Here is a 26,274-nt window from a genome sequence, read left to right on the forward strand (position 1 = left end):
GCTGGGCAGCTCTTTTTACGGGGCGCACTCCTTGCGCGTGGGGCTCTCCTACGTGGGGGACACCCCTGCGTGGCACGGCACTCCTTGCGCGCATCAGCGCTGCACATGGGCCAGCTCCACACGGGTCAAGGAGGCCCGGGGTTTGAACCTTGGACCTCCCATGTGGTAGACGGACGCCCTAACCACTGGGCCAAGTCCGCCGCCCCACCTTCCTATTCTAAGTCCGATGTGCCCCCACTCTACCCGCTGCCTCTCTGGAATGAGACCACCCTTAGTTTCTCACTAATGAGAGAGAAAGCCAAGGAAGCCTGGCTCTTAAATCAGAGAAGGTGGCCACAGCAGAGAGATAAAGGCAGGAAATAGGGCAGGTCTTGGAGCTACCGGGAGAAAGGGGCTTTGCAGTTAGTTCCAGGGGAATCTGGCCAGATGGGAATCCTGTTTCCCCCGTCCACCTGCACCCTGCTCACCACCGTCCAACCCTCGAATCTGGATTTCCCCTCCAATGCTTCACGGCTTCTTTTTCCCTCCAGGGGCTGCCTTACATGTCCATGACTTCAGCATCCTGGGTGGGGACTGGCTGGTGAAAAATGTCACCTACAGGCCCTACTGCCATATCTGTTTCACCCCAACGGGGGCTATCCAGTTCAAATTTGCTCACCCCACTCCCCCCACTCTTAAGCCATCGAACTGTTCGGAATGGATTTTACTGGAGACATACCGAAAACAGCTGCAGAACGTCACTGAGTTTGACAACAGGTGAGTGGCGGTTCCGAAAGCACACGCATGCGGGTGTGTCTCTCTTGGTACAAAACCACACATAGAAATCTGGCCTTAAAAAAAGACATCAGGAGGCTTTTTCTGTTCTAACTCTACAGAAGGATTCTTTGCTTCATCAAAGCATTAGGCACTTTTTCTTTCCATGGTAAGTTCTTGGTGCATTTAAAATCCAATCTGATTTGCAAAAGATGACTTCAGCGACACAGTTATTGGATAAAATGAGGTTTGCCCTAATACTCCAAGGGAGAGGGAAGAAGAAAGAGCCCCCGTCGCTGGGGCAGTGAGGCTCCAGCTGGCGGGTGAAATGGCTTGAAAACCGATGGAGCAACTGGCTGACACACTTGTTTAGTAAGAGTGTAAGGAGCAACTGTTTTAGTCCTAGAACCATCTTCAGAATGCTTTCATGAGGCCATTTCCTGTTATGAAATAAGAAACAGGAGCTCAGCAAGACTAAGGCCTGTGGCTCTAGGTCCGGAGTTATTTCCACCACTGGCCCCAAGAGAGCTTGGCGCTGGGCAGACACGCAGGGGGCTGGACGGGCAAAGCAAGAGCAGGGAGAACAGGAGGGCCCGGGGTTGGGGGGACCTTCCCCCCTGGGGAGCCCGGGCCGCTTCCTCTGCCCCTTCCCTACCCCCCTTCCTAAGCAGGTCCTGGTTTGCTTCGGGGAGGGAGATGCAAGGGGCCTGGGAATCCTACAGGTGCCTGAAGGCTGCCTCTCCATCTCGCCCCCTGGTGCCCCGGACAGGCTGCTGGAGACTTTCACCCTGATGACTGAGAACCCCGAGGCGGTGTACCCAGACCAGGGTGCTGTCTGGTCCAAGTTTGAAAGCATCTTCTTCACTATCTCGGGCCTGGTCCACTACGCACCGGTGTTCAGAGACTACATCTTCAAGGGTCTGCAGGAGTTCTACCAGGACAACGTGCTCTACCTGGAGCTCAGGGCCATGCTCTTCCCGGTGAGCCCAGCTCCCCTCCCCTCTGCTCTCCCTTCTCCTCCTCTCATCTGCTTTCCGTGCCCTGCCTTCTTCTGCTCTCCTCTCCTCTCCTCCGCTATCCTCTCCCCTGCTTTGCCTGCCCTCTCCTCTCCTCCCCTCCCTCCCCTCCTCTTCTTTCTCCTCTCCTCCTCTCCTCTGCCCTGCTCTCTCCTCTCCTCCCCTCCCTCCCCTCCTCTTTTATCCTCCTCTCCTCTGCCCTGCCCTATCCTCCCCTCCTCTCCTCTCCTCTGCTCTGCCCTGCCCTCTCCTCTCCTCTCCTTTTCTCTCCCCTCTCCTTCTCTCCTCTGCTCTGCCCTCCCCTCTCCTCTCCTCTTTTCCTTCTCTCCCCTCCCCTCCTCTTCTCTGCTCTGCCCTCCCCTCTCCTCTCCTCTTTTCCTTCTCTCCCCTCCCCTCCTCTTCTCTTCCCTCTCCTCTACTCCTCTTCTCTGGCTTGACTTTCAGCCCTTACCTTATGGGTCTTCACAGCTTCCCTCTCTAGAGCTAGTTAGATGACAGAATGTTCACAGTGCAAGGGGGCATGTGTCCTTCCAGGGGACATCCGCGAGCAGGGGAGTCCCACAATGGTCTGGGCTGAGCCATACAAAACCGTGAATGTGAGCGCCCCTGCCCTTTCCCTCCCTTTTTCACAGTCCCCCGTTTCTGACCTTCCCCCACGACTCCCGGTGCCTCTTGGGAGCTTGGGGTTCGCTGGCCTTGGGCTCTGAGCAGCCCGCATGCCTGGATCTCTCCTGACCTGCCTCCTTTCCCATCCAGGTGTAGCTTCCCGAGTCCCTTAGGGCGATGCTCTTGGTGAGGGAACAGCTGATGAATGTGGTCGGTGGCTCTAGCTCCATGTGACTGACAGTGGGTATGGGTCTGGGGCCCTTTCTGCGGGCAAGGCTGCCATCCCAGAAACACTCAGAAGGATTGACGAGGGAAAACAGAGTTCAGCCTGTCTCCTGTTTGCTAAAGGCGGGGAGGAGCTGGTGGAAAACTAGGTTCCCTCCGCTCTCCCGTCTGCCAGGTCAGTGTCTTCCAGCAGAGCCGGAGCATGACTGCTGTGGGGGTGCTGGCTGCGGGGTCTGCAAGTGACCTTCCTCCCTTCCCCCCAGGCTAGGGCACCGCCCTAGTGCCACCACCTGTCTTGGTGGGCTGGGGAGGCTTCCTGCAGGACACCTTCCCCTCCACCCTCCTTTTTCAGCTGTTCACCAAACATTTGCAAGCTCCTGCTCTGCTAGGAGCTGGGTGTGTGGAGGCAGAGAAAGGCAGAACCCATGCCCTGAAGCACGTGAGGCCAACGAGTGAACAAATAAATATAATATTCTTTAAAAAAAATTTTTTTAAATTTAATTGCCTTTTTTTTTTAAAAGATACATAGATCACAAAAAATATATTACATTAAAAAATATAAGGGAATCGGACTTGGCCCAGTGGTTAGGGCATCCGTCTACCACATGGGAGGTCCGCGGTTCAAACCCCGGGCCCCCTTGGCCCATGTGGAGCTGGCCCATGCGCAGTGCTGATGCGTGCAAGGAGTGCCCTGCCATGCAGGGGTGTCCCCCACATAGGGGAGCCCCATGCACAAGGAGTGCACCCCGTAAGGAGAGCCGCCCAGTGTGAAAGAAAGTGCAGCCTGCCCAGGAATGGTGCTGCACACATAGAGAGCTGACATAGCAAGATGGTGCAACAAAAAGAAACACAGATTCCCGGTGCCGCTGATAAGGATAGAAGTGGTCACAGAAGAACACACAACGAATGGACACAGAGAGCAGACAACTGGGGTGGGGGGAAGGGGAGAGAAATAGATAAAAAATAAATATTAAAAAAATATATATATATAAATATATAAGAGGTTCCCATATACCCCACACCCCACAATAATATTCTTATAGAACCATTTGTGGAATATAGAGAGAATACGAAGAGGGAAGTGGTCAGTGTTACCTGGCACATAGTGGGGCAAGGCTGAATGGGCCTTATAGAGGAAGAAGAATGCTTCAGAAAGTCCTGGAAGATGAGGATGGGTTCATGGAGTTGATGAGTAAAGGTAGGAAAAGACATTTCCACCAGTGGGAGCATCATAAACAAAGGTATAGTCTCTCTAGGTGCTTATTTGGAACCTATTTGGACTGCAAGGGAGCATGTTGTGACCAGATCATGAGATTCTAGGGGGTAGTCACTGAAAATGAGACTGGGGAGCTGGATGGTGCCAATTCTGAATAGCAGGGGCACCATATTAAATGTTTGTTTTCTGGAGGTGAGAAGAAATCACTGGATGGTTTTAAGGAAGAGGTGGCATGAGCACACTGGCATATTAGGAAGCTCCATCTGGCAGTACAGATGGAGAGGGACTGGATGGGGAGGGCCTGGGGACATCAGGAGGACTGGAGGCAGGGAAACCAGTAAAGGGACCAGGACAATTGCACAGGAGCAAGATGGTGAGGATTGGAATGAAGACAGAAGCAGCGATGCATGGGGGATAGATCCAAACCACGTGCAGGGGACAGAACTAGATGGGGTGAGAGTTCTATGAAGATGTGCTGGCATTTGACTTGAGCTGGATGGTAGATGGTGGTACCATTTGTGGAGACAGGGAGTGTGAGAGGAGCAGGATGAGGAGGGAGAATGGTGGCTTTGGCCTTGAACTTGTAGATTTGGAGGTGCTGATGAGACATCCACATGAAGATGTCCAGGGAGGGGTTGAATGCATGTGTTTGGGACCCAGTCGAGAGTTCTAGGCTGGAAATGTGTTTGACATTTATCACCAGGAAGGTGATCATTAAAACTGAGAGAGGATGGGGTTCCCATAGAAGTCACAGGATGAGAAGTAGGCAAGGGCAAGAGCCCTGCAAGGAGCAGGCAAGACTGAGAAGGAACAGTCAGGGGAGGAAGAGGAGAACTAGCGAGTCATCCCAGGGGCCAAGGGAAGGGGGTTTCAAGGAGAGAGGGAGCTGCACAGCAGGTGAGGTCAAGAAAATTTGGATCGAAAGGAGCCCATTGGATTTGGAAAGGAGGAGGTCATTTTTTAGCAGTTTCAATGGCACGCTGAGACCAGAAGCCCAGTTTTCAGGAGTAGAAGAGTGAAAAGGAGGTGATGAATTGAAGCTGGTTTGGCTGATTCAAGCCCCTGACCATGATTTGAGAGAAAAAGCGGGAAGTAGCCAGGGGAGGGGTACAACTTGACTTAAAACAAACTTGGTGGCTAAAAACGACAGTAATTTATTCTCTCACAGATCTAGAGAGTAGAAGTCCAAAACCAAGGTGTCAGCAGGGCCTGCTCCCTCCAAAGCCTGTAAGGAAAGACTCCTTCTTTGCCTCTCCAGCTCCCGGTGGTTGTTGGCCATCCTTGCCATTCTTTGGCTTGCTAGATGCAACACCTCAATTTTCGACCTTCTCCCTTGTGTGTTTGTGTCAAACTCCACCCCCAGACCCCCATAAGGACACCAGTTGAATTGGATTTAGGGCCCAATCTAATCCTCATAACCTCATCTTAACTTATTACATCTGTAAAGACCCGACTTCCAAGTAAAGTTCTCGGTGGACATGGATTTGAGGGGAGGGAGCATTACCCAACCCAGAAGTTTCTTGTTGGAGAGACTCAATTTGCTCACATAAGAAAGGAGCCCGGAGAGGTTAAAAAACAGAGGAGAGAAGGAGAATGAGATAGAGTACTGTCCCTTGGGATAAAGAAAGATGTTGTTCTAGCACCCAGGGAGTGAGCCTGGAACCAGAGAGGCTAGGAGGGCAGAGGGCAGAGGGAGACTTCCGAGGGATGAGAGTGGGGTCTGAAGGAAGAGGTCCTGCTCCACCTCTCTTGATTTTTCTAGAATGGGGGAGGCAGGGACTCTCACTGAGTCAGAGGGCAGAGAAGGGTAGAGCAGTGGATGTTTGAGAGAACCATCTTGGGGCTCCAGGGTGAGGCCGTTGAAGTTGGAGTTCTAAGGCCACACGTGCCTTTGGGGTCCGGAACATCAAGGACAAGGTCAAAAACATTCAGGATGTTGGTAAGAGTTGGGGCTCAGGAGAAAGGACCTCTCCTAAAGTAGGCTGAGCAATGGGGTCCTCGGTGCACTAAGAAAAGGTTGCAAATTGTTTTGTTTGTTTGATCTGAAGGGAGGAAGGAAGGTTGAAGGAATGTATTAGGGAGAATCTGAGAGAGTCCTAAGTAGTATGAAAAAATAGCTAACCTTACTGGGATTTAAGGCACTATAAGATGGACTGACCTGAGGTTGGCAGGCTGCAGCTGGGGAGAGCTGAGGCTGTATGTAGGGGAAACTGTTGAGAAGAGCAATCCTTCCTCCTGGAGGTCAAATAGTATTAGGAGATTCTGGGAGTTTATTGAAGAGAACTTTCCAGAGGGCTTTTTGGGGAATGAAAAGGGCAGGATTCCTGAATGCTCCATTTGGCTGACTCACAAGCGTTTTAGTTGGTTGAAGGCTTTACATGGCTTGGGAAAAGTGTCCTTTGCGTACATTGTAGCCAAAACAGAGTCTGCTAATTCATTCAAATACTTATGTAGTATACAAACACTTTGGTGCCCACAGGGTGGTAGTACTTTGGTTTTATCATGTCCCATGATTTTTATAGACTCGGAAATTGTTTATATACCCAGAAGGGACAGGCTTCCAGGGAACTGATGTATAACAAGAGAGTCAGAATAAATGACATAAATTTCAGAGAAAAATGTTGATCTGACTAGACGGATCAGAAAAGTATCTCCTTGGAGGCAAATTGTAGCCGCTCCTTCGAGCCAAATTATTGTCAGAAGGTTGTTTAGTGAGTCTCAGTCCTGATACAGCTGAGAATCTGAATCCATGCATGTTCTTAACTTCTGGAGAATCAGATGAAAACCATCACCCTTTTCCCAGAATACAACAAAAAAATGTATTAAGACAGCATTTTCACAAATACATCTATACAATGAAGCAAACATTTCAGGAAACAACCTAAGACAATGCACAGTGATGCTGACATTTTGTATTGTATCCTTTTTAAAAATGCTACTTGGTATGGGAATCCCCTATATTTTCTATGTAACATTTATGTAATGTTATTTACATATTTAAAGCTTCTTTAAAATTTAAAAAAAAAAAAAGTGCTATTTGGGACCCCCTACATTGATTTCACGGCCCCTGGTTTGATAGAAAGAGTTCAGGGCCCTGGAGTAAAGGACATACACCTACTTCAAGAACCAGTTATTCCAGTCTGTGTGTCAGGACAAAGGTTCCTGCATGCAGTGCAAGCCTCCCTTTTCTCTGCCTCTTGGACCGACTCACCGTTTTCCTTAGATATGCTAATACCTGCAGTAAGGTGACTGACTGGACCCAGGAGAGTCCAGTCCCTCTCAGGTGATCCACTTGGATCTAGTTTGTGTTAAGTGACTACGGATCTCTTTCTGAATCCCTGAGAGGTGGGAGTTCTCCTTTACCCCTCAGTACAGATTTCATCACTTTTGCGAGCAGCGTAGGTAAGACCCCGATACCAATAACCAAAACCTCGGTGCTAAGTGATAAAGAGAATAAGGATTTAAAAGAACGGGGAGGGTGCCATCCACCCTGCAGCTAGAACGGGGTTTCTGAAAGAGGAGCCGGCGCTTGGCTTAGGAAGGGCCGAGGAGAGGGCGCTTCGGGCACCCCTGGGCTTCCGGGTTTGGGCCTGGGAACCCGCCTCTCTCCCTGCACGGGCCCCGCCCCTCACTAGCCCCGCCTCCTGGGCGTGGCCGCTCAGCTCCTCCTTCCCTCCTTCCCACCGTCTGCGTCTTCCTGTCCCCCGGGCCTTCTTTCTTTCCTTTTGTTATCCTGAGTTAACTAGATCGTGAGCTCTTTCAGACGGGCACCAAGAGTGATGATGACGCTTGTCGATGGCGGTTCTCAGACTTTGGGGCGCATGTGAATAATCTGGGGGAGGTGTTTAAATTTAAATCTCTGGTTTTGGACCCCATCTCCCAGGGTTCTGATTCTGTATTTCCCTGGATGGGTCAGGAAATGGCAGTGTTAACTAGGCCCCGGGTGTGCCTGATGCAGATGGTCTGATCCAGTTCATGGTTTTTTATTTCCTTTTCCTTTTTATTGTGATAACATATAAACAACATAAAAACTTCCCATTTTCACTGCTTTCAAGTATGCAGTCCAATGGTATCAATTACATTCACAAGACTGCACCATCACCACCATCCATTACCAAAACTTTTTTTTACCACTCCAAATAGAAACCCTGCACCCCTTAGACTTTAACTCACCATTCCCCCTCACCCCCCCAAACCTGTAATCTACTTTCTGTCCCTGTGAATTTGCCTATTCTAGTTATTTCACATAAATTAAATCATACAGTATCTGTCCTTTTGTATCTGGCTTATTTCACGCAACATGATGTCTTCAAGTTTCCTCCATGTAGCATGTTTCAATACTTTTTTTTTTTTAATTTTAGTTTATTTGACTGCGGCATCTGCTGGTTGCAGTGTCTGTTGTGGCATCTGCTCATTGCAGCAGTTGTGGCGTCTGCTAGTTGTGGTGTCTTGCTTGTTAACAGTGTCTTCTTTAGGAGGCACCAGGACCCGAACCCAGGCCCTCCCATGTGGGAGGTGGTGCCCAATTGCTTGATTCACTTCTGCTCCTTTTCATTCCTTTTTATGACTGAATTATACTCCATTGTATACATATATACACACACATATATACCTCATCTTGTTTATCTGTTCATCTGTTGATGGGCATTTAAGTTGCTTCCATCTTTTGACAATTGTGAATTATGCTGCTATGAGCACCCGTGTGCAAATATCTGTTCGAATGCCTGCTTTCCATTCTAGGTATATACCTAGAAGTGCGATTGCCAGGTTTATATGGTAATTTCATAGTGCCAGACCAAGCTTTGAGAAATGACCTTCTTCACCTTGACCTTTACAAAGCACTTCACCTACATGACCTCATTTAAGCCTCATAATAACTCTGTTTTGGAGAAGATGTCAATTCATTTTACCGATGTGAAAACCGAGGTTCGGAAAGGTCAAAGAGCATGGCCAAGGTCACACAGCTAGTAAGGGGAGACCAGACAGGGGCACGGGGTCCTAAGTCTGACATTTTGTTTCCCCACTGCCCTGGGCTTTCCGAGCCTGCTGACAGCCACATTCATCTCCAAAGGCGCTCCCACAGGGGGTGTCCAGCTTCGGTCTCAGCACTTCCGGTAGGGAAATGACATTTCTTAGGATGCTGCTTTCCCTGGCATTGAACTGGCCCTGGAAGAGGAATAGCCTCCTGTTGGGAAAAATCCCCAAGTTTGGAGAACCTCAGGCTCTCTGGGGGTGGGGAGGTGGAGGGAAGAAGAGAGAGAAAATCACGGAGAGACGCTTTGTGTCTTGGTAGTTTGAGGGCTGTTGACTTTTCTTGAGCCTAGATGGGTAAGACTCTGGGGAAAGCGGCTGAGAAAGTGGGTTGGAGGAAAAGAAAGCCTGGAGCAGTGGTCTCCAGTTCCGTTCCTCCCCCTTTTCTGCTGTCGGGTGGGTAGACCCGGTCTCCAGGGCGTGCCGCCTGGGGCCCCAGCCCGGCTCCCGTCCCCACTCGGTCCCCTCGAGCCAGCCCTTCCAGAAGGTTAAAGGCTTGCTGGGATTTCTGATTCCGGTGGAGGCCGAGGGGGATGGGGTCTGACCATTTGTTCTGGCCTGACCCTCGAACAAAGGCCTCTGGGCAGAGAGAGTCTCTGCCTTAAAGCCCCCCATTAGCCAGAGTAGATGGAGCCATCAACACATTAACAACTAAAAACCGTCTTCACTGGAATTCTTTTGCTGAGCCGCCTTACCTCCCCCTTCTTGGCTGTGGGGCTAATTCAGGGCCAGGAGATGATGTTGATGGACTATCCTGGCTGCTCAGCCTCCTATTGTGTTACTAATGCTCGGTAACAAAAGCTACTCGCCTGTAGCAACAGTTGCTAGGCGGGTCTTATCTCCTGGGCTCCGGTCCCTTCCCCCACTGCCAGAATCGGAGGCCCAGACTGGGTCCCAGCCATGGGAGCCGAGAACCCTCTTTTCAGACCCCAGGGGATTATCGAGGAGGGACTGGCCTGCCCGCACTTAGCAATGGGAGGTGGGAAGAGGGACCCGTCGCGGGGAAAGGGAACCCATGAAGGTTGTTCCCAGGCATTTTCGCGTGGGTGCGGTCACTTGTGTGCCAAGGGTTACTACTACCCCCCCTTTCCTACCGCATTCCTGAAGTGACCACCGTTCCGTGTTATTGGAATTATTCTGCAGGACTATAGCCAGTCGAGGTTAGGGGACCCTCTTCACTGCTCCCCTTTATGCTAGGTGTGTTTACTTATCTCTAGCATCCACAAAAAAGGGAGACTTTAACACAGCTATAGGTTAGAATCACTTGGGGAGTTTACAGAAAACAGGTTCTACCCCAGAGATTCGATTTAATTGGTCTGGAGTGGGGCCCAAGCATTTCCCCCCTCCCAGGGTGGTTCCTGGGTACAGCCAGGGCTGAGACTTTGGGACCCATTGGGATGTCACCAGAGCATGGAATTGGTGAGAACTGAGGCATCCTTAGGACAGAGAGCCCAATGTGACAGGGCTCCAGCCCCCACTCAACCGTAGGGTACGGCCAAGTTCCTTAACCTTTTTTTTTTTCCCCCAAACAATATTTGGTTGTCATTTTATTTTTATTATTTTTATTTTTGGAGGTACCAGGGATTGAACCCCTGACCTTGTCTGTGTGAAGCAGGAATACAACCACTGAGCTGCGCCCGCTCCTCTCAACTTTTTAAAGCCTCAAAATCCTCATCTGCAAAATGAGACCCACCTAATAGAGGAATTTAGAGGATTAAGTGGTATTAGGAATGCAGAGCTCTTGGCATGTGCCTAGCACTAAGTAGAAGCTCAGTTAACGCTTGCCCAGTGAATGATGCTCCAGGAGTGAAAGTTTAATGCACTGCAAGTTAGAAATTCTGAGATCTAGTTCATGGTCTGATACAAACTAATGTTTCATTTTGAGCAAATCTCTTTTCCCAGGTTTCTCTAAGGTTCCTTTCAGCTTTCAAAGTATCTAATTCCATGATATGATAAACAATAAAACTTTGTAATCTCATATCAGTTTATATAAGTAATATGTACTTTGAGTATTTTCTCCACAAATACACAGTTCCTCCTCAATTAACAATAGTTAAAGATTGAGATCATCTAAGTCAAGTTCAATGTGCTCAAGAAGCCTTATTAAACGGACAGAGCCGGTCTTGATACCATTAATTGAATGCCACCACCTCCTTGTGCTTTCAGATTGGCTCATCTTTCTAGGTTGACTGCAGGTTCTGAGTTGTTTTTCTAGTTCTGACAATAGACTTGTAGCAATAACAATACTAGTTCCTATTTTTATTCATAGTTATAATTTCTAAGAGCTTTGCCAATGTTCACTCATTCGATCCTGGCAACACCCCTAGGAGGCAGGTCTGATTTGGGACTGAGCTCATCTCCATGGGAGCGTGAATCCCGAAGGCTGACCCGAACACTCCAAGTCAGCCGAGAGCCTCCCGGGAGTACCTGGGTTCTGACCGCACCAGGCGGGAGGCGGTGAGAAGCTGTTGGTTTTCCCACAGTCCAGGAGAGGGTCTCCCACCCCTTGAAGTGGGGGTGCTCCTGAGCATTCAGAGCCTGTCCTAGCCACTTCCTTCAAGCCGCTGTTTCTTGGCAAGAGGCCAAGCTGCACCAGCTCCGGCCCGAGGCAGGCCCAGTGCAGTGCAGATTTACTGGGGCACCAGGAAACCAGGAAACTGCTCTGAGTGGGGCTTTAGCATCTGCAGCCCCAGGGGCCAGATTCCATCTTCAGGGCACTTCCTGCCGCGGGAACCGGCTGCGTGGTTTGAACCCTGGAAGATGGGGGCCCCAGGCGTCCCCAGAGAAGAATGACAGAACCTCTGACTTGGAACAGGTGCCACAGGCGAGCCCTTAGCTTGCCCTGGTTGTATCATTTACATCTCTCTGCATACTTGATTAATCTGCTAGGGCTTGTCTTTTAGAGGAAACTCATTTGCTGATTTTTTTTCTCCTTTTTTTTCTATTCTGCAAGCCTCCCCACCTGCCAACATCCACATATTTATCAATTCCCTAAAACAGGCTGCCTGGAACTTGGTTCTTTTAAAACTCCCGTGTGGACAGCGCTCTTCCCAAGTTAACGATTATTTATGGGGCACCCACTCTGGTGCTGCACCAGGGGAGGTGGGGACGTAGAAATGAGATGGGCCCCATCCTCAGAGAGCCGGCGCCCCGGGTGGGGGATCCCAGCCAGCGACACGGTGGTGACAGCCCTTCGGGCACAAGACAGAGTTCTGTTTCTCCCTGCTGCACACCTGCCGGATGATGCCCGGGCGACTCCAAGGAACAGTTCTGGCTTAGGCTGGAGTATTGGTTCTCAAACTTTTGGTCCCAGAACCCCTTTACATTCTTAAAAATGTGAGGTTCCCAGAGAGCTTTTGTTGATTTGGTTTATATCTAGCGATATATACGGCATACGAAATTAAGACTGAGAAACATTTAAAAATTTGAAACACGAGACCCCACAAGCACACCCGCATACCCTGCTACAGGTCTGAGTGCACCTATCAGTTGCCAGAGCGACGACGTCAGCACACATCACACTGCTTCTGGAAGATTTTTAAAAATATATTTTTATTTTTAAAAGACACTTAGATTACATAAAATGTTACATTAAAAAATATAAGGGATTCCCATACGGCCCACTCCCCACACCTCCCACCCTTCCCCACGTTAACAACTTCTTTCATTAGTGTGGTGCGTTCATGGTGCTTCTGGAAGATTTTACCGAATGCCCACGATGAAAAGGCGAGTGAAAAGGACAACATCTTAGGATGACTATGAAAAGCGTTTTGACTTTGTCGACTTCCTGGAAAGGTCTCGGGGACCCCCAGGGCTCCTTGGGTCACAATTTGAGAACCCCTGGGCTGCGACACGGGGGCTTCCTTCCGCACCAGGGATGTGAAGGGGCCTCCCTGGAAGTCTATTGAAGAGAAGGTGGAATCGCTCGGTCCGTGGCAGCAAAGGCTTATTTTTGAAATCCTTGGTAAATAACCACCATAACGAGCCACACCAGCTAGCTCACAGAAGCTAAGGCCCTCCTTTGTGGAAGGTGCTGGCAGCCTTAGCTTCAGAAGTCGGAAGGACTGAGCGTCCCACCCCGAGGCCCAGCAATCAAGGACCCTCCCCCTCTGGATGGAGACCTGAGCCGCGAGCTTCTCAGGCCCTTGCTGGCGACTGGCCTTGCGGGGACTTGTGAAATGCAGCAGAGGAAGCCAAAGAGCAAAGGCCAGTGGGCCCGAGAGACTGGCTGGAAACAGCTGCCCACTCACCCCACTGCCCCCGACCCAGGCAGCAAGGAAGACCCTGGGAGATCAAAGAGCTGCTCGCAGGGCCTGCGGACAGAGCGGGGCTGGGGAGACAGCGCAGTGTGCACAGGGCAGCCCCGACGGGGCGCTGGGCGCACACACAATGGCTGCAGCTGGGAAGGAAGGGGGAGCGGTGTGAGGTCAGCGGCTGCTGTGCAGGAGGACGTGGTCCCCTGGGAGATCCCAGCTCCCCGTGATGCCCTGGAAACCAGAGCCGAGTCCAGCAGGGAGAAGCGCTTTGTCTCCCGTGGGATGAGCCATCTTCGTGCCCCTCCGTCTCCATGCACTGCCTAAACCTCTCTGTCACACGCAGTCTTGGTCCTACCAGCGTTCCTTAGGCCAAGGCTGGCCACCTTCTAGTCCCGTGGACCCCCAGGGGACTAACGGGCTTGCTTGCAGCACAGCCTGCCCTGATCTCCCGCTCGCCCTTCCAGGCCCAGCTCAGTGCCAGTTCCCCTGGGAAACCTCCCCTGAGCCTATCCGGTTAAAACAAAATGCTTCTCCCTTTGCCAGGGCAGAAGCGGGGTCTTCATCTAGCACTTACTGCTCCCTGCTGTGTTGTACCCAAGTGAGCGGAGACCACCTCTCCTCCTGGACTGTAAACTGCTCAAGTGCAGGCATCTTGCCTTGCTGACCTGCTTCCAATGCCCAGCCCAAGTCCTAACACACAGAAGGTGCTTAATTAATAACCACGGAGATAAATCAGATCCCTAGGCGTCATTTCACCCCATGCCGCCTCACCTTGCCCTCTCTCCAGAAACTCCCATATCTTGTACTAACCCTTGACTCCATTTTTTGGGGGGGCTGAGAGCTTGCCTAGTGATGGGGTTGGGGGGGACGGATGTAGCAGAGAGTGCTGCAGGGAATGCTCTCAGGTCCTGCCCCATTCCCTCTATCTGAATACCAGTGTCCGATGTGGGCACTTAGAGGGAACCCCCCACCCCATTAGGCATCTTTCCTGCCCATGGCGTCTTTTCCCGCTGTCCCCCTACCACCATCCCTCCCTGGCTCTTCTTCTTTTTTTTTAAGATTTGTTTTATTTATTTATTTCTTCCCACCCCCTTGTTGTTTGCACTCACTGTTTGTTGATTGTGTGCTCCTCTTCCTTTTAGGAGGATACCCGGGTGGTGGCCTCCTATGTGGGAGGGAGTTGCCTAATCGCTTGAGCCACTCATTGTGTTTCCTTGTTGTGTAATCTTGCTGCACCACCTCGTTGTCTTGCTTGTCTTCTCTAGGAGGCCCCAGGAACCAAACCCGGGACCTCCCATGTGGTAGGCAGGAGCTCAATCACTTGACTCACATCCTCTTCCTCCTCCCTGGCTCTTCTCGCTACCCCTGACCATGTCACTCTAGGGTCCCTGGTGACAGGGTGCCCACCTGATTCTGATGTCCCCTGGGACCTGCCTCCCTGCAGGTGTATGAACTGGACGGCCAGGTCCACAGCAAAGAGTGGTCGGTGAAGACTTACGAGGAAGTGGCTGACGAGTTTGCCAGAGATCATCCTGGGTTCGTGGGACTCAGAATCATTTATACAGATCACAGGTGAGAGGGAGGCGGGGTGAAGCTGCAAGTACTGGCGTGTGGGGTGCAGGCCGGGATGGAAGGCGGGGGTGGGGGCGGGCGGTGGAGGCAAGTGTGTTGGTGTGTGAGTGTGCAAAGCAGGCCATGTCCCCAAAACCACATTTAGTGCAGGTCTCCACTACCAAACAGAAACAAAGAACGGTGGCGATCTTATGGCTAATTCTAGGCAGCGACATGACTTTTTTTTATTATTTGCCCGTACTCCCTCACGGGTATATTGTTTTTGCCTGAATGTTCGGTGGCTGGCGCATTTCTTTGCCTCCGTTTGCCCCTGGATCAGTGTCTGCGTGTGAGACCTGGGGGTCTCTAGAAAGGTCTTCCCCGGCCAAGCGCTGCAGGGTTTATAGTCTTCGTTTTCCGGCTGGTTTGACCAAAGGAAGACCTTTCCCCTTATGCTGAAGAGTGGCCAGACAGAGCCTGTGACGTGTCCACGCGGTGCCTCCAAGCCACGGTGGGGGACAGGATCCGGCAGCCCCTCCATTTGCTCAGCCTACCCATGCGCTGGGCATCCCGGGGCTCCCCTCTGCCCCTTCCTCCTGGGAGCCCTCTCCTTCTCGTGGGGACCTGGGGGACGGCTGGAGCTGAGACCCGCCCATGCGCAGCCCAGCACGGACCCTGCAGGGTGGCCCAGCTGGCCCTGCTCAGAGGCTCCCTTGACACCAGCCGCCCCCTCCCAGGGCCGGGGCCAGGAGCACGGGAGCCTGAGAGCTGAGTTGCAGTGGACACACGGTCCTTGTGTCCCCCCAGGGCTCCGGATGGCAGGAAGTGGGCAGGGTTGGGGGGATCCAAACTTAGCCCCTACAGGACTGAGGATGGGAACTAGCCGGCTGGGGCTGGGTGGAGCCTCTGTCCTGTGGGGCGGGTTCCCGGCTGCCGCCTGGTGTTCTGTGGGCAAGCATCGGCCTTGCCCCTCTCCTGGACCTGAAGGCAGGCGGGCGTGTGGGAAGGGGTATCAGACAGCTTGGTCACGGCTTCTGGAGCCAGCAGGTCGCCCAGGGCCTTGGCGACAGTCATGGAACGAGGACGTAGGGCTGCCGGGCCCAGCGCGCAGTCGGGGAGGCTGGGGTCACACCTGCGGCGTTTCGCAGGTGTCCAGGGCACGTTTTGGACAAGGCCCTTCTTGCCTGCCCGCTGAAGTCAGCTGGGTCCCGGAGAGGGATGGATTGGGGCCAGCCATCCCGCGGTAGAGCGGTGGAAAGGGAGCAGGTGGGCAGCGGTGCCCAGGGCTGGGGAAGTGGTTCCTGCGTCCTCTGAGGGGCCTGGCCCCCGCCCCTGGGCCCGAGGGGCTGCTCTGGGGCATGGGACTCCACCCCGTCCCTCCCCCCAGTCACCTTGCTTCTCTCTCTCTCAGAATCAAGGACGTGCCTCTCATCACACAGTCGGTGAAAGTGGCCATGGAGCTCCATGCCCAGTTCCCCAGGACGGTGGTGGGCTTCGACCTGGTAACCGGCTTCTTGACTCCAGTTTGTGGGCACAGGGGCCGCTGGGGTCTAAGCGGCAGGGGCCAGCCCACCCGGGTCCCCCTGGGAGGCTCAGGTCGCTGATCTTAGACCTGGTCGGTCGGGGACCAGTGCTTACTGTCCCCGGGTGCCTGCGATGGGGGACGGTGCTCACAAGGGGCGGGAGAGCAGAAAAAGGGAACATTCTAGAGTAAGGAAGGGATTTTGGAGTTGAGAAATAATCAAGGGCTCGTTGCCTCTCCCCCTGCCTTCTTTACTAGTCCTCCCTAGTAGCCTTCCTCTGACTTTTAAAACGGTGGCCCCATGTAGCACCCAGGGGTCACGGGGTCAGCACCCAGAGGGCGCTGGTCAGCACCCAGAGGGCACGGGGTCAGCACCCAGAGGGCATGGGGTCTGGAAGCCCAGCCCGAGGTGGGGCTAGCCCTGGGCATCATTGTCAAGGATGTGATATTTGTCCCCTCCCTCTTCTTTATCCCATGTGCTTCCCCACCTAACTTTGAAGTTGCACAGTCGTAGCTGTGGTGGCCGTCCCCACCCCCACTAAATCAAAGCCACAGCCAAGCCCTCACAGCCAGGCCAGCCTTCCAAGGTGACAGCATCCTAAGCTAGTTAATTCATTTATATCATTAAGGAATCTAAATTAATTTTGACTACCTGGCTACAAGGCAGTCCTGCCTTCCTCTTAGGTAAGCTGCACGTTTCACCTGAGACTGTACTTAAGCTCTGAGCTTCAGACCAGCCAAAGCCCGAAGGAGAGGTTGTGGGGAGTCATTTTAGTTTGGGCCCAGGCTGTGTTCCTGGGATCCTTGGGCCTCTCAAGAAAGGGGTGCAAGGTCCCCCATCTCACCTCTTCCCTCCGTGTGCAGCCCCAAGGTTGTGGTGATACTGATTAGAAAACTATGTAATCTATTCTAGTGCAGGGCTTCCGCAATGCTCCCTGCAGGTGCAGCCAGCGGGCCGGCCCTTGGGAGAAGCTGAGGTTGAAGCCGGGCAGGTCGTTGTTCAAAGGAGTTCACTTGCAAGTTCCAAGTGTATTTCAAGTGTACACTGAGGTCTACTCCATTGAGTACACGTTTGTTTTAATAGAAAAATGGGCCCTTCCCTGCCCACCTGCTATCCCCACAAATTACAATCTGCATTCTAAAGGAGATGCCCTTTTCCTCCCAGGACACCCTTATTCTCGCACACAGCCGCAGAGCCCTGAGGGTGTGTGGGGCTTAGTTTGCAAAGTGTGATTCTGGTGTAGCTGCTCTTCAGGTTACAGCTGGGGAACTGAGTGACACAGAGAGAAACTGAGGTAGCCACGGGCCCCCGGTGATGGGGTCCAAGGTGGACTACGGACCCCTTACTCCTGCGCCGGGGCTGGCGCTCTGTGTCTCTCTCGCTCTGTTTCTCTGTGCCTCTGTCTCTCTGTGTCTGTTTCTCTTTCTGTGTCTCTCCCTGCCTCTGCTCTCCCTTCAGAAGTGCAGGGCTGAGAAACAGGTGGTGTGAGAGGTCGAGGTGGAAGGGGCGGGAGGATACGAGCTAGAGCCTCTGAATTCTTTGAGGGCATTATTGTACTTTCCTCTCTTGCCCAACGCTGCTCCTGCTCCCTCTTTTTTTAAAGATTTATTACTTATTTATTTCCCTCCCCCCTGCCCCCAGTTATCTGCTCTCTGTGTCCACTCTCTGTGTGTTCTTCTTGTCCGCTTGTGTTCTTGTCAGTGGCACTGGAAATCTGTGTCTCTCTTTGTTGCATCATCTTGCTGCGTCAGCTCTCCGTGTGTTCGGCGCCATTCCTGGGCAGGCTGTGCTTTTATCGTGCCAGGCGGCTCTCCTTATGGGGCGCACTCCTTGTGCGTGGGGCTCCCCTACCCAGGGGACACCCCTGCATGGCACGGCACTCCTTGTACGCATCAACACTGCACATGGGCTGGCTCCACACGGGTCAGGGGACCCTGGGTTTGAACCCTGGACCTCTTTATCAGTTGAACCAAATCTGCTTTCCACCTGCTCCTTCTTAAAAAGCCATTGGGACAAAGGATCCCAGGCAGCAGTGGCCAGGTAGAAGAACAGGTGTTTACAGTGCAGGGGGCGCCATCAGCAAAAGCCCGGCAGGCACCGGGCAGACGCCTCCCTGTCCCCCTCTCTGACCGGCAGGTGGGGCGCGAGGACACCGGCCACACGCTGTACGAGTACCGGGAGGCTTTGCTGATTCCTACCTTGCAAGGCCTTAGACTACCCTACTTTTTCCACGCTGGGGAGACAGGTGAGCTGAGCCGCCGGGGCCCCGAGCCCAGCCACTTCTTTGTTTCCCAAAACCCAACCCCTGGTTCATTCATCCTCTCAACCTCTTAGCAAAAGGAGTGCCAGATCGGGGTTGAAATTCAGGTGCAGGATAAAGATATGGGGAGGCTGTTCCAACAGGGACCTTGGCCAGGAGGGAGGCTGGGCGCTGCACCCCACCTGGCATCTGTCAGGGAGCCCCAGCGCCCTCAGCTGACCGAGGAGATGAGGAGAGAGCTGTGGGAGGCTTGCGTTCCCCGACCAGACTTAAACTTGGTTTATCACATCCTCTGTCAGAGGAGGGGTCTGCATCCATTGACCCCCTTTTCCTAACATTTCAAGGCAATAGAGAGCCAATTTAGGTCGATGTGTTTTCTAGGAGATGTAAAGAATTGTATGTGGACGATGGGGGCGTGTCTCAGTTTGCCAAAGGCTGCCGACCCAAAAATACCAGAAATGGATTGGCTTAATAAAGGGAATTTATTAGGTAAAAGCTTGCAGTTCCCAGGTTGCTAAAATGTCCACATCAAGGTGCCGTCAGGATGCTTTCTCACCAAAGGTCGGCGGCTGGCAGGTGCTGGAGTCCTGCCACGTGGCGAGGCAAGACGGCGGGTCTGCCATCTCTCTCTGCTTTCTCCTGGAGCTCAGCAGTGGGCGATCAGGCGTCTCTCCCTGGGCCTCATCTCCTTGAGCCTCTCGGGCTTCTCTGTCTTTCTGTAGCTGTAGATGAGCCTGGAGTCCTGTCCCTCGTATGCCGGGGTCAAATGGCAGAGCTCCCTTTGTCTCTTTCTGTGTGTTCTCAGTTTATATAAGACCCAGCAAGAGGGCGGAGACCCACCCTGGGTCATGCCTCGCTGACTTAGTCCAATCAAAAGCCCTGCAGCAAGCTAATCAAGTGAGCTAATCACAGGCCCTTTAAATGAATTTAATGTACATTCGCAGGAATGATTAGTTCAAGGACATAGTCTCTTCCTGGGATTCACAGAATTCAGAATTCAGGTTTAAAAAGTTTGTGGCCCAATAGAGAGGACCACTCTTATCTGTGCGAAATAATTAAAGAATAGTATGAGGGAAGGGGGTGTGGCTCAAGTGATAAGGCCTCCACCTACCATATGAGAGGACTTGGGTTCGATCCCTGGGGCTTCCTGGTGAAAAACAAGAAGAGAAAGCAGCCAGCCAGTGCCTGCGCGGCGAGCCGAGTGCTTGTGCAGTGAGCTGAGTGCCCGCATGGCGAGCCAGTGCCTGTGCAAGTCACGTAGGAAGATGATGATGCAACAAAAGAGAGAGGAAGGGAAGAGTCAAAGTGAAGTGCAGCAGAGACCAGGAACTGAGGTGGCACAATTGACAGGGAACCTCACTCCAACATCAGAGGTCTCCAGGATCAAATCCTGGTGAATCCTAGAGGAGAAAGACGAGAAGACAAAAAGAGAAATAGATAAAGAAGATCACACAGCGAATGGGCACAGACAGCAAACAGACAAACAAACCAGCAAGGTGGGGGAGGGGAAAAGGAAGAAAAACTAAAGTCAATTATTTAAAACAAACAAAAGAATAGTTTGAGACTGTGTAACATGGAATCTAACCAGATTACAAGATGCATGGTCCTAGGAGAGGACTTTGCCAGGAGAAATGTCCTTATTTAAACACAGAAGAAATCTTTAAAAAGAAATACTAGGTTAGGAAACCAGTGAAATGCCACCTGACAAACATGCCCAAGCCAGCCATGAAATTCATGGGTTTTTATCCCTAATGGAAAAGTAGAATTTTCATTCTTTCTGGACGGATCAGTTGAGATGCTTTTGTCTGTAAGGACTAGAGTACCCACGTAACAGAGGTTTACAGCAGGTAATTTGTTTTCTTATTAGCCGCCTCTGCCCTCCTCACTGAGTTGGTGATTTTGTCCACTTGGTCATGGGAAGGTGAGGTCATCTTCAGGCACGATCACATCCCGTGAAGCAAAAGAGGAGGAGACAATTCTCTCTGGTGCATCTCTTTTTGTTAGGGAGGAAGCCCCAGAATCTCCCCCAGCAGGTAATTTCCCAGGCCAGCGTTAGGACTGTTCTAGCTGCAAGGCAGGCTGGGAAAGTCAGGCTCTGGCATTTTGATCCTCTACACAGGGCTGTGCCGCAAAGAAGATGCGGTGGGCATGGCTGGTGAGTGGGCAGGCCGCGGCGTCGGCCGCAGCTTTATGAGCAATGGCCACTGTGATCCAGTAATTGATTCTGTCCCAAGGGTACTGTTAAATATGTGATTAAATATGAATAGACAATTATAATGATATTATATGTGAAAGGATCTGCTACACATTGCTGCAAAGGTCATAAATGTAAAATTTCCAGGAAATGGTTACAGAAACAAATAAAACGCAGGAGGAAAGCATTCAGACTGTGGGGTCAGAGAGACCAATATTTGAAACCCAGTTTTTCTATTTACTAGAATAGACGTTGTAAGTGTCAGCTTTCTTACCTGTTACAAAAATAATAATAAAAAAGCCAGGGGAGGCATGCCATACCTTTCTTTAGCATTGTTGTAAGGAAATATATAGATAATGTTAATTTCTGTTCCTTTTCTTCCTGGGTGTGTGGGGGGGTCTGGAGCCTTTGTCTGAGGCTCGCCCATGGGTTGGATCTGCCCATCCCTTCCTGACCACTCTCCCTTCACCTCAGACTGGCAGGGCACGTCCACGGACACAAACCTCCTGGATGCCCTAGTCCTCAACTCTACCAGGATTGGCCATGGGTTTGCTTTGGGCAAACACCCAGCAGTCATGGCACACTTCCGGAAAAAGGACATCCCCATAGAAGTCTGCCCCATCTCCAACCAGGTATGCATCATGATCCATGGGATGGTCCCATGTGATCTCCCCCAACCCCAACCTCTGCTGTGGTTCCCAAACTCTGTCCTGTATAATTTCTCTTTCAACTTACTCTCCCACTTCCATTAATAAAATATTGAGGAATGATCTTTCATCTGAGCCACTCTTAATAAGGAGGGATCTCAATGGGGTGGAATTTGGGCAAAGAGGTAGACAAAGCTAAAGGGACACTGGGGGAGGCCAGTGAAGTGGGAAGGGGCATAGGAGACCATTGCCTGCCACAGCTTCCTGAGGGTCCTGTGGGCACCTGCCTGTCTTGCTGTGTTCAGGGGAGCTGCTTTGAACAGGACCAAGAGTGTCAGACCACAAGTTTATGGCAGTGGTGAAACTCGGAGAATATTAGGAAAATTAGGAAACTTGGAGGAAATTAGGAAGAGCATGAGGACTGGTCTATTCCTTGCCCAGAAGTCATCCCAATATTCAAACTGGTGATGGGTATAAGGAGCTGATTGTGCTCAAGGTCTCACCTCTCTTGCAGTGATTCTTTCATGGGTCAGAGTTGGCCTTTCTCCTTTGCCTCCTACTGGGCAGGTGCTGAAACTGGTATCTGACCTGAGAAACCACCCAGCAGCTGCTCTGATGGCGACCGGGCACCCCATGGTGATCAGCTCAGACGACCCAGGCCTCTTTGGCTCCAGAGGCTTGTCTTACGATTTCTACGAGGCCTTCATGGGCATCGGGGGGCTGAAGGCTGACCTGAGGACTCTCAAGCAGCTGGCCATGAACTCCATCAAGTGAGTGTCCTTGTGCACTTCCCACACCCCTAAACCCCTCTCCCACCCCACGTGCAACTTGTGTATGCCTCTTCTAGAGGCTTGGGGTAGAAGTCTGGGTGGTTGCAATGTGTAAAACCCACATCAGCTGTTTGGCTCCTGCTCTTGAACTGGGGAGAAACGTGCCCTTTGAGCATCTGAGAGCCCCTCACACTACTGTTTTGTTCCCTGACCCCTTCCCTGGGGCTGACCTGGCTCCTCTTCTCCTGCAGGTACAGCGCCCTATTGTGCACTGACAAAACGGCTTTCATGCGGGCCTGGGAAGAGAGATGGAATGATTTTATAGCTGATCTGGCCAAGAGGCCATAGGGAATTCAAGACAGCCATCAATCACCCAATTCCTCTGTTTCCTTTCATAGCCAAACACATAAGAGTTACCCTCCATAAGCTGTGATCACGTTCTCTTAATCATTCTCTAATCCACTCCTGTATAGTCTCCACCTCTATCTCATCATCAAATCTGACCTTGGAAAGGTCACCTATGGCCTCCATATATGACTGCTGCTCAGTCATCTTTGGCTGCTCAGAGACACTTGAACAGTTGATCAAACGCATCTTCTTGAAATATTCTCAACCTCAGTCAACTGAAGTTTTCTCCTCTCTCTCTGGACATTGCTTTGGGGTTTCCTTTCCCAGAGCCTCTTTCTCTATCTGATCTCTGTCTTGGATTTCCTCAGGGCTCGTTCCTGGACCCTCCTCTCTTCTCATCTTTTCTCTCTTCATCTTTTCTCCTCTCTTCTCACTCTATACTCTTTTCCTAGGTAGTTTTCCCATCCATTTGCTATCGATTCCTACATTTATTTATTCACTCTGATGGCTTACGGGAATCTCAGAGACCTGGTATGTGCAATTCTGAACTGTCACTCTCTTCCCTTCAAAGGAATAGTTTCTTCAACAAATGGTGTTGAAAAAAATGGATATCCACATGCGAAAGAAAGAGGGGAGTGGATGTAGCTCAAGTGGTTGAACTTCTGCTTCCCATGTACAAGATCACAGGTTTGACCCCCAGTACCTCCTAAAAACAAACAAAACAAACAAATGAAAAAACCAACTCTCACTGGGGAGCAGATGTAGCTCAGTGGTTGAGCACTTGCTTCCCATACACGAGGTCCTGGGTTCAGTCCCCAGTATCTCCTTAAAAAAAGAAAAAAAAAAAAAAAGGAAAAAGAATGAAATTGGGTCCCTACCTCACACCATATGCAAAAATTAACTCAAAATGGACCAATGACCTAAATGTAAGAGCTAAAACCATAAAAACCCTTAAAAGGGTACATAGAGGAAAATCTTCATGACCTTGAATTAGGCAGTGTTTCCTTAGATATGACAACAAAAACATGAGCAACAAAAGGAAAAAAAAAAAAAGATAAACTGGACTTCACTCATCTCTCCCTTTAAACCTGCTCCTTTGCTGGTATTTCTCATCCATCCTTTCCACCCAACTGCTCAAGGCAGAAATTTTCAGAGACATTCTCAACTCTGCTCTCTGTCCCCTGTTTTCTATGTCCAGTTCATCCAGCCTTAGTCAGGCCAACCTTCAAAGTGTATCTTTTAACCACTCACTCCTCTCCATTCTTCTCTCCTTCAGGTTTAAAGTTCAATGTCCCTGTCCCAGAAAGATTTCCTCAACCTCCTAACCTGTTATTTTTTTTAAATAACTTGTTATTATTATTATTTTATCATAGTACCCTGGTCTTTTTTTTTCATGACTCTTATCACAATTTCTAATGATGTATTTATTTCTGCATTTCCAGTCTTCCCCTCCCCCCAGACTGGAAGCTCCATGTGGGCAGGCACAAAGGATTGTTTCATGCCCACTGTGAACCTAGAGCCTACTTAGTTCTCAATAAAAGATTTGTTGAATGAATGGACCTCACCGGTGTCTATTGAGGTGGCTGCTGATGCAGGAGGGAGCAGAGCAGATTCTCCCCAGACAAAAGACACGAGGCTGTCACGAGATTCTGGCTCCTAGCCTGGTCTTTGGGAGAACAAGAAGAAACCAGCCCTGTCTTCCCTCCAATAAAGGATGTGAAGGAGAATCAAAGAATTCCTTACAAGTCCCAGGGGGACACTGAAGTCTATCTATCTATCTATCTATCTATCTATCTATCTATCTATCTATCTATCTATCTATCTATCTATCTATCTCCCTCTCCCCCCGATGGCTCCCTCTCATGTCTGCTTGCTGTGTCTGCTCATCTTCTTTTGAGGCACTGGAAACTGAATCCAATACCTTCCATGTGGGAGACGAGTGCCCAGTTGCTTCCACTCCCTGCTGGTTGCATCGTCTACTCATTGCGGCTGTTGCAGTGTCTGCTCATTGCGGTAGCAGTGTCTGCTGGTTACAGCATCTGCTTGTTGCAGCGGTTGTGGTGTCTGCTGGCTGCAGCATCTGCTCGTTGCGGCATCTGCTCTTCTTCTTTAGGAGGCACCGGGAACTGAACCCGAGACCTCTTATGTGGAAGGCAGCTACCCAATTGCTTGAGTCACATCCACTCCCTAAAGTCTTCTTATCCCTCATCCATCACCTGCATTCCCAGCTCTCCAGGAGCTGTCAGCCCTCTCTCTGTTTTTAGTTTATCACTATTTGGTTAATGGCGCTGGGAAAAGCCTGGCTGACTAGGGGTCCTCTACCACCCAGGCTGGAGACCCAGGCAGAACGAGATAGCCTCTAGTTCTGAGGGTCTTTAACTCATCGCCCTAACCAATCCCAGTGGCTCTCTTTTCAGTCCCAGCTCAGGAGACTTAGATTTCATAAATGGTGAGGACGGAGCTTAGCAGAGTTGGTGTAGGTAGCAAGGGTCTGTGGCTCTAGGGTGGTGGGATGACAGGGAGGAGCTTCTGGCCTGCTGGACTTGGCGTGTCTCTGACTTGGCAACATCAGCCAGCCTCTGCCTTCTCTCCTGCCTTCATGCCTCCTTCACCTGCCTGGGTCCTCTGCTAGGACCCAGGCAGAGTCAGGCCTCTGAGGTGTGAAGGTGGGATCGGGAGGGGAAAACTAGTCATGGGAGCAGGCTGGAGGCCCCTTGAACCTAAGGAACAGCTCTGCCAGGGGTGGGAGGGAAAGAGCCGATTTCACTCATCCCCACCTCAGGGCTTCCCAGGGGATGCCCTGACATGTGACTTTTGGAAAAACATTTATGTTAATTGAATTTTTGTAAATTAAATCATGCTACATTAGGGGCTTGTGATTTATTTAAAGGAAATCTGCAGTAAAACCTTCTGTTAACAACATCTTTTTGTAATTTGAATTAACATACCCTGTTTTATTATTTTTTCTTGCATTTTTTGTTTGTTTGTTTTTGTGTTTTTTTTCCCCGCTAGCATGAGGTTAAATCCAGACGAGTTGTGTGGGCTGATCTGCTGAGAGTCACTAACTTGCTAAGCTTACCATGGAGCGAGTCTCTGTCATCTGGCCTCTCGGTGCATGATCCCTGCCTTCTTCCTTCTCCTGGATCCTGGAGCTTTTGCTTCAATCTGCAAAGTCTTTGGGAAAAGGGGAGGGACTTCTGGAAATTCAACCTGAGGGAATATTGTTGCCATTATTGGTCCTGACAGGGGCAGTCATCCTGTTTTCCAATGGATTAGAAGTCTAGGGGAAATCATGGAAATTTTATCTTTTTATTTTGGAATAATTTCAAACTTATAGAAAAGTTGCAAGAATAGTACAAAGAACCCTTACATACTCTTTGTCCAGGTTCCCCCATTATTAACATTTTATACATTCACCATATCATTCCATCTATTTCATTTCGCTACCTATGTCTGTATCATTTATCAATCTATCACTTAATCTCTCTGTATCATTTATTTTTTTTCTTTATTGTTTTTTTTTGTCTTTTTTTTTTGTTACATTAAAAAAAATGAGGTCCCCATATACCTCCCACCCCTCTCACCCGACTCCTCCCATAACCACAACCTCCTCCGTCATCATGGGACATTCACTGCACTTGGTGAATACATCTCTGAGCGCTGCTGCATCACATGGTCAGTGGTCCACATTATAGTTTATACTCTCCCCCAGACCACCCAGTGGGCCATGGGAGGACATACAATGTCCGGTAACTCTCCCTGCAGCACCACACAGGACAGCTCCAAGTCCTGAAAATGCCCCCACATCACATCTCTTCTTCCCTCTCCCTACCCTCAGCAGCTACCACGGCCACCTTCTCCACATCAATGCTACATTT

The 26,274-nt window shown here is 50.7% G+C and overlaps 1 protein-coding gene across 18 annotated transcripts in view; it reads left to right on the top strand.

The window, feature by feature from the left end:
* The window catches only part of ADA2 (adenosine deaminase 2), a 71,259-nt gene extending 47,308 nt beyond the window's left edge, over window positions 1-23,951 (top strand). For all 18 annotated transcript variants that reach the window (XM_058282490.1, XM_058282499.1, XM_058282503.1 and 15 more), the window contains 8 exons: window positions 531-756; window positions 1,523-1,733; window positions 14,548-14,675; window positions 16,066-16,156; window positions 18,314-18,422; window positions 21,106-21,263; window positions 21,846-22,048; window positions 22,300-23,951. In XM_058282490.1, the coding sequence (XP_058138473.1) occupies window positions 531-756; window positions 1,523-1,733; window positions 14,548-14,675; window positions 16,066-16,156; window positions 18,314-18,422; window positions 21,106-21,263; window positions 21,846-22,048; window positions 22,300-22,396 (1,223 nt within the window). In that variant the 3' untranslated portion in view covers window positions 22,397-23,951. The remainder of the gene's footprint in view (window positions 1-530; window positions 757-1,522; window positions 1,734-14,547; window positions 14,676-16,065; window positions 16,157-18,313; window positions 18,423-21,105; window positions 21,264-21,845; window positions 22,049-22,299) is intronic.
* Window positions 23,952-26,274: the final 2,323 nt, after the last annotated feature.

Source organism: Dasypus novemcinctus, chromosome 20, assembly GCF_030445035.2.
Source record: "Dasypus novemcinctus isolate mDasNov1 chromosome 20, mDasNov1.1.hap2, whole genome shotgun sequence".
NCBI classification, from domain to species: domain Eukaryota; kingdom Metazoa; phylum Chordata; class Mammalia; order Cingulata; family Dasypodidae; genus Dasypus; species Dasypus novemcinctus.